This window comes from Dasypus novemcinctus, chromosome 3 (assembly GCF_030445035.2).
Source record: "Dasypus novemcinctus isolate mDasNov1 chromosome 3, mDasNov1.1.hap2, whole genome shotgun sequence".
In the NCBI taxonomy this organism is placed as follows: domain Eukaryota; kingdom Metazoa; phylum Chordata; class Mammalia; order Cingulata; family Dasypodidae; genus Dasypus; species Dasypus novemcinctus.
Window position 1 is genome coordinate 91,346,477 of NC_080675.1, and position 7,038 is coordinate 91,353,514.

At 48.7% G+C, this 7,038-nt stretch overlaps 1 protein-coding gene across 1 annotated transcript; it reads left to right on the plus strand.

The window, feature by feature from the left end:
* Window positions 1-241: 241 nt before the first annotated feature.
* Window positions 242-2,727, plus strand: LOC105744603 (cathepsin G). The gene is made up of 5 exons (XM_012519231.4): window positions 242-308; window positions 1,012-1,159; window positions 1,493-1,628; window positions 1,812-2,066; window positions 2,491-2,727. Exons 1-5 carry the CDS (start codon window positions 254-256, stop codon window positions 2,662-2,664), a joined length of 768 nt encoding a protein of 255 aa, XP_012374685.2. The 5' UTR covers window positions 242-253; the 3' UTR covers window positions 2,665-2,727.
* The last annotated feature ends 4,311 nt before the right edge of the window (window positions 2,728-7,038 follow it).

Sequence of the window (7,038 nt, forward strand, 5' to 3'; positions counted from 1 at the left end):
CTCTTATCCTACCATCGGCACTGGCTCAGCAGCTCTGCAGAGGAGCAGGGAGCTCCTTGAATTTTTCTCTCTTCACTCAGATCACTGGCAGTTGGTAGGGGAACCTCTTGGGCAGATGTGGGTGATGAAATCACACCAGCAGGAGAATGGGATGGTGGATTCTCTAGCCCACCCCCTTCCTTCCTCTCTTGGGGGCTAAATGTCTGGCAGGAGGAAGCACAAGCAGCCACTGATGGGCAGCCTCCCAGGGAAGATGCAGCTGGTCCTGCTCCTGTTGGCCTTTCTCCTGCCTCCCAGGACTCGGGCAGGTGAGTGACCCCCACCCCACTGCAGAGACGAAGCCCTTCTCGTGGTATCTCCTGTTCTCCAGGACCCTCCATGCAGCCCTGGCAGAAACTCCTCAGGCACATCCTGGCCACATTTCATCCTAGGAAATTTCTGAACTGCAAGCCAACAAATCTGAAGCTGAAGAAAACCAGTGGAAATGGGACGAAAACTTTTCCCTAGTAGGCCAAGTGGGTTTTCTCCCTTTCCTGGGCCATAGTTTTATCTTCTGAGAATAGTAATTTTCTAGGTCACTGAGTCCTAAGGAAAGGAGAAAAACTAGAAACGAGAAGCAATAAAATCTCCTTTTTTCCAATCCCAGGCCAACAAGCTCATATGCAGGGCATAGAGTAGCAGGAGAAGAGCTTGCTGCTATTCCCTGTCCTTCCCGAGACTTAGCACAGCATCTCACCTGAGTTCATGGCGCTGAAGCTGGCAGCCTACACCAAGGATTGCTCGCCCCTTTTCCAGGAGGTGGGGGAAGCTAAGGCCAGGGGTGGGGATTGGAGCCCTGTCCCAGTGTCTGAAGCCCTGCAAAGCACAGCCTTCACCACTGATTTCCAACTTCTCCTTCCCCACATGGCCTCTTCTCCATCCTCATCTTCAAGCCCTTCTGGAGCCTCCAATCTAGTGCCCATGCTGTGGGTTCAGCAAGCACACAGATTATCACCAAATACTTTCTTCCAGGGGAAATCATCGGAGGCCAAGAGGCCAGACCTCATTCCCATCCCTACATGGCTTATCTTCAGATCCAGACTCCTGCTGGTGCGCTAGTTTGTGGGGGTTTCCTGGTGCGAGAAGATTTTGTGCTAACAGCCGCTCACTGCTGGGGAAGGTGAGCTCCCCGGGCAGCCAGAACTCAGGACACACAAGAGCTCCTCAGAGGAGCCACTGGACGCATGGTGGTGGCAATGAAAGGGTGAAAAAGAGATCGGGTAAGTTTGTGGGGGAGGGAACGGGTCAGTGCAAATGACATGTCTAAGTAGAGAGAAGCACACCAATCAAAAATAGTAAGAGGTAGAGGTATGTATCAGGACTCAATTTAATCTGGGGGAAGCAAACCTTAGAGTCAGTGGGGCCCAACAATCGCCAGCTCAGGGCCTCGATTCCCCCACAGCCCTGCAGAGCTGGTGGAGTGCAGCTCTTGGGACTCACCTTTCCTTTGCAGCTCTATAAATGTCATCCTGGGGGCCCACAATGTCCGGAGACAGGAAAGGACCCAGCGGCAAATCCCTGTGCTCAGAGCCATCCGCCACCCTAACTATAACCCAGAGAGGAGCCTGAATGACATCATGCTACTGCAGGTACCAGCTGCCTGATCCCCCAGTTCTCCCACACCTGGCTGCCCCATCTACCGGGGACTCTGGAGGAGAGAACTGGGACAGGGCTCCAGGGTGGTGGGAGGGCATGGGGTAGGGTGCTGCACAGGCAGTCCTGAGCCCTTCGTGGGCCCCAGCTGAGCAGGAATGCCCAACTCTTCCTGCCAGCTGGAGAGGAGAATCACACCGAGTGCAGTTATAAGGCCCGTGGCTCTGCCTCAGCCCCGGGCCAGGCTGCAGCCTGGGACCTTGTGCACTGCAGCCGGCTGGGGTATGGTGGACGTGAGAAGAATAACAGACGTCCTCCAGGAAGTGCAGCTGAGAGTGCAGAATGATCAGGAGTGCAGCATTCTCTATAGATGGTACACGGGTCAAACGCAGCTTTGTGTGGGAGACCCAAATGAGAGGAAGTCGGCCTTCCGGGTAAGACCACAGGCATTTGCCAACGTTGCCTTGGAATCAGACGGGCCTGGACAAAACTGGGGTAGTGGGAATAGACTGCATGTCCACGTCTTCAGGCTGGGGTGGGGGTGGGGGGTTCCCATCTATCTCTGAGGAGTGGGGAGGGAGGCACCTGACCCACAGCATGTAGATAGTTTTCCAGGGGGAGGTGAAGGCACTTTGGCTTGAGTGGAGCTGCAGACAGTAACCACAGCCAGCTCAAGTCCAGCAACTGAGACCCAGAGGCTTGGCTTCTACACCACCTACCACCCACCCCCATCTCACATACCCCCAGCAATGAAAGGAGCCCACCCACCACTGGGAGTCTGGGCCTTTGGGCTGCGTGGAGGAGGTAGGCCTGGAGGGAGACGGCCTGGCTTACTGTCCCTTCCCTCTCTGCCCACAGGGAGACTCCGGTGGCCCCCTCGTGTGTAACAACGTGGCCCAGGGCATTGTCTCCTATGGAAATATATTGGGGATTCCTCCGGCAGTCTTCACTAAGGTCTCCAGCTTCTGGACCTGGATAAGCAGAACAATGAGACGCCTCCGAGAGCAGAGTCAAGCTGCAGGCGCTCTGTGACTGATTCTTCCCTGATTAGCTCGCCACCAGGGGGCTTGCCAGAGCCTTAATAAACGTCCATGGCTAGAACAGCTGAAACTGATTTCTCATCTGTTCATTAGACATCATTCAGTCGGTGGGAAGTGTGTGCCAGGGTGGTCTCTGCTCCCACTTAAACTCTATTTCCTGCTTCCTCCTCTTCCACCTCACCTGCCTCTGCCTGCCATGCTGCATGCTGAGTAGCTGGCCCGTTCTGTCTTACCTACGTTCTTTTGGGCCAGTCCCTTTGCCCCGCCTGAATCTGAGCTCCACCAGGAAAGTGGGGTCTCTTCCCCAGGGGAAATGAAGCCCCTGAATCCTGGAGTTCTGGATGAGCTCCTTCCCTCCTAGTTTTGGTCTTCCCACCGACCTGGTCCCTGGGGAAGGAGGATCACCTAATCTATCATTCATTAAACAGAGTTCTCCTGGGAAGGTGAAAGCAGTAAACCATGCCATCCATTCCCCATCAGTTTTCTGTGTCCCCCAGTCCTTACTCCCACTCTAGGGGTGATGGAAGGATAGCTCTCTCCCTAGGACAAGGCCCTCTCAACTCTACTGGAGACTCCTCCTACCAGATATTAAAACATATTCTAATCAAAGCCATGTACGTCTGGAGTTGTGAGCACTAGGCTACCAAGGAGACAGAATTGAAAGTCAGTAAAAAATAATAAAAAAATAAAAGCCCAATTTAATATCTAATAACAGTGTTATCTTAATTCATTGAGGAAAATGAGCTTTTAATAGATGGTATTAGAAGAGCTAGATACCTATTTGGAAAAAGATAAAATTGGATCCATTCTTCACATCAAACTCCAAAATAAACCACAAATGGATCTAGGATCTAAATATTAAAAAATTAAACCATATAAGTACCAGAATATATGGATGAATTTCTTTATAACTTATATGCGGAAAATCTTTTTGATATGACTTAAAATCCAAACACTTTTAGAAAAGATATGTGTATTAGTCAGCCAAAGGGGTGCTGATGCAAAGTATCAGTAATTGGTTGGTTTTTATAAAGGATATTTATTGAGGGTAGGAGCTTACAGATACCAGGCCATAAAGCCTAACTTACTTCCCTCACCAAAGTCTATTTCCACTTGTTGGAGCAAGATGGCTGCTGATATATGCCAGGGTTCAGGCTTCCTGGGTTCCTCTGGGCTCAGTCAGCTGTAGACGATCAGATGAATAGCTCTGTCTCTCTCCCTGGGGTTTCTGCTATGTCTAAGGAGCCATCTCTACTCCTCTGTGTTCTTCTCCTGGTTCAGGTCCTCTCTTCCCAGGTCTTGCTTCTCTTTCCTCTGTGTGTTGACTTCCTGGGACTCCAGCTTAAGACTTCAGCATCAAACTCCAACATCAAAATTCCAACATCAGAAACCCCCAACTCTGTCCTTTGCCATGCCTTTTATTTATTTATTTTTTTAAGATTTATTTATTTATTTAATTCCCCCTCCTCCCCCGGTTGTCTGTTCTCTGTGTCTATTTGCTGCGTCTTGTTTCTTTGTCCGCTTCTGTTGTTGTCAGCGGCACGGGAAGTGTGGGTGGCGCCATTCCTGGGCAGGTGGCACTTTCTTTCGCGCTGGGCGACTCTCCTTACGGGGCACACTCCTTGCGCATGGGGCTCCCCTATGCAGGGGACACCCCTGCGTGGCACGGCACTCCTTGCACACATGAGAACTGCGCATGGGCCAGCTCCACACAGGTCAAGGAGGCCCAGGGTTTGAACCGCAGACCTCCCATGTGGTAGACTGATGCCCTAACCACTGGGCCAAGTCCGTTTCCCTGCCATGCCTTTTATCTGAGTCCCCACCCACCAAGGGGTAGGGACACAACACCCTAATGACATGGCCCAATCAAAGCCCTAATCATACCTTAATCATGCCTTAATCATATCTTAATCATACAGATCAGGTTACAAACATAATCCAATATCTGTTTTTGGAATTCATAACCATATGACACTGCTATAATAGATAAATTTTATTATGTAGTAACTATTTTTGAAACCACACACAACTATGACTAAAGTCACATAATATTTGGGCAAATTGATAGTTGGGGGTCAGGAATTATAAATGATATCACTGAAAAATGACTCATCTTACTGATATATAAGAACTTGTAGAAGTTGAAAAGAAAAAAGCCAAAGTCCAATAGGGAAATGATCAAAAGACATGAAGTAACAGTTTGCATAAATAAAAATAAATGGCATTTTAACACACATGGAAAATGTCTGACTTTTCTTTAAGATTTTTTATTTTTTATTTCTCTCCCCTTCCTTCCCCTCCCCCACCCACCCAGTTGTCTGCTCTCTGTGTCCATTCGCTGTGTGTTCTTCTGTGTCCGCTTATATTCTTGTCAGCAGCACCAGGAATCTGTGTCTCTTTTTGTTGTGTCATCTTGCTGCGTCAGCTCTCTGTGTGTGTGGCACCACTCATGGGCAGGCTGCACTTTTTTCTCACTGGGCGGCTCTCCTTACGGGGCGCACTCCTTGTGCGTGGGGCTCCCCTATGCAGGGTCACCCCTGCGTGGCACGGCACTCCTTGCGCACATCACCACTGCACATGGGCCAGCTCATCTCCCAGGTCAGGAGGCCCTGGGTTTGAACCCTGGACCTCCTATGTGGTAGGCAGATGCTCTATCCATTGAGCCAAATCCGCTTCCCTGTCTGACATTTTTACCACCTCTCCCCTACATGTTCTAAAAAAGTACATACTGCTTCACCTTTTCTCAGTAGCTCTAAGGGCTCTCCAAAGGGGGAGGTGTTTCTGTTCCCCCCGGCAGTGAGTGAGCATGCAGGTTCTATCCGAGCACTTCTGCGATATCTCAGTCATCACCTCTTCACAAATTGCTTCTCCTCCATTGTACCCAGCCCAGTGCCCCATTCCAGATCCAATCAGATCTCTATTAGAGCCTCTCTGCCTATCCACCATTTCTCTTAACTACTCTTCTGATATATTTCTCACTAGTATCTACCAGTGCACTTCTTAGCTTTTGAATACAAAATAAAATGTACTCCCCCTGCCAGATCTTATTTCACAGGTGGTATTTTTCATTTCTGGCATTTTAAAATGTCTCTTTCTTGCTTTTTATTACATTCCAACTTGCTTTTTCATGATTTTTTCTTCTTTTTGGTAAGAGGAGGAGTGGGCAAGCTGCTATTTGCTCATGTTTTTGAACATCCTAAACATATTTATTTTTAAATCTTTATTAGAATGGTCCAGAAAATTTGTTATTTGGAGTTAATTCATGCTCTGATCTAATAATGTATTGGCTATCCCTGGGGAATTTTCTCCTGCAGGCTCATCTGCTTTGTTTCTCTCTTCTCTCTGGTGCGCGCCCCTCCTTGTCTAGATGTTGGGTGTCTCCATGCACCCTCCCAGGCCCTTGGACAGGAATCAGGCCTTGTGATGAGGCCCTTCACCATGGACATGATGGCATTGCAGCAGGCTGAGCTCTCCTCACTGCCACCTGGTCACAAGTTTACCTGGCATGTTTTCACCCAAGAGACGTACTGAGGAACCCCATTTGCTGGGCTCTTGGCCCTTCCTCTCCCGAGGCTCCGGCCCTGCCTCTCTTTCTACCTGTTGTGGATTGAATTGTGCACCCCACAAAACACATGTTCAAGTCTTGACCTGAGTTCCTGTGGATGTGAACCCGTTTGTAAATAGGACTCTGGCCATGTTAGTATTAGTTAAGGTGTGGACTCACTTGTGAACAGGATCTTCAAAGTTCCTTTTTAGATGAGGCCAAATTGAAACAGGGTAGGCCTTAATCCACATGACTGAAGTCCTTATAAGAAGAGAAAATTTAAACAGAGACATAGATGACCAAGCAGAAGTAGAAGCCAAAAGTAGGAGAAGCCAGAGAGAGAGAGGTCACCATCTGACAGAGACAGAGCTGCAAGCCATGGAACCCCAAGGGTGGCGGCAAGCAGCACCAGAACACTGTGGACTCCAGAAGTAATCATGGTTTGTCAAGACCTTGATTTGGACTCCTAGCCTCCAAAACCTGAGACAATAAATCCCTGATACTTAAGTCAACTAGTGTGTGGCATTTTTCATAGCAGTTCTGGCAAACCAAGACACTACCACAGGACCTTGCACAGATCTCAGAAATCCAAAAGCATGTGGAATAAAATGAGAAGTCGCCATTTCTGTCTCTATTCTTTTTTTTTTTTCATAAATTGCTGCTACTAACCCTCCTGCTGCAAAATTCACAATGTTCTGAGAGCATCAAAAGCATTATTAGTGAGCCACTTATTCTTTCATCAAATATTTATAACATGCCTACTATGTGATAGGCACCCCTCTGGACATTGGAATAAAGTGGTAAACACAGCAAAGTCCTTAC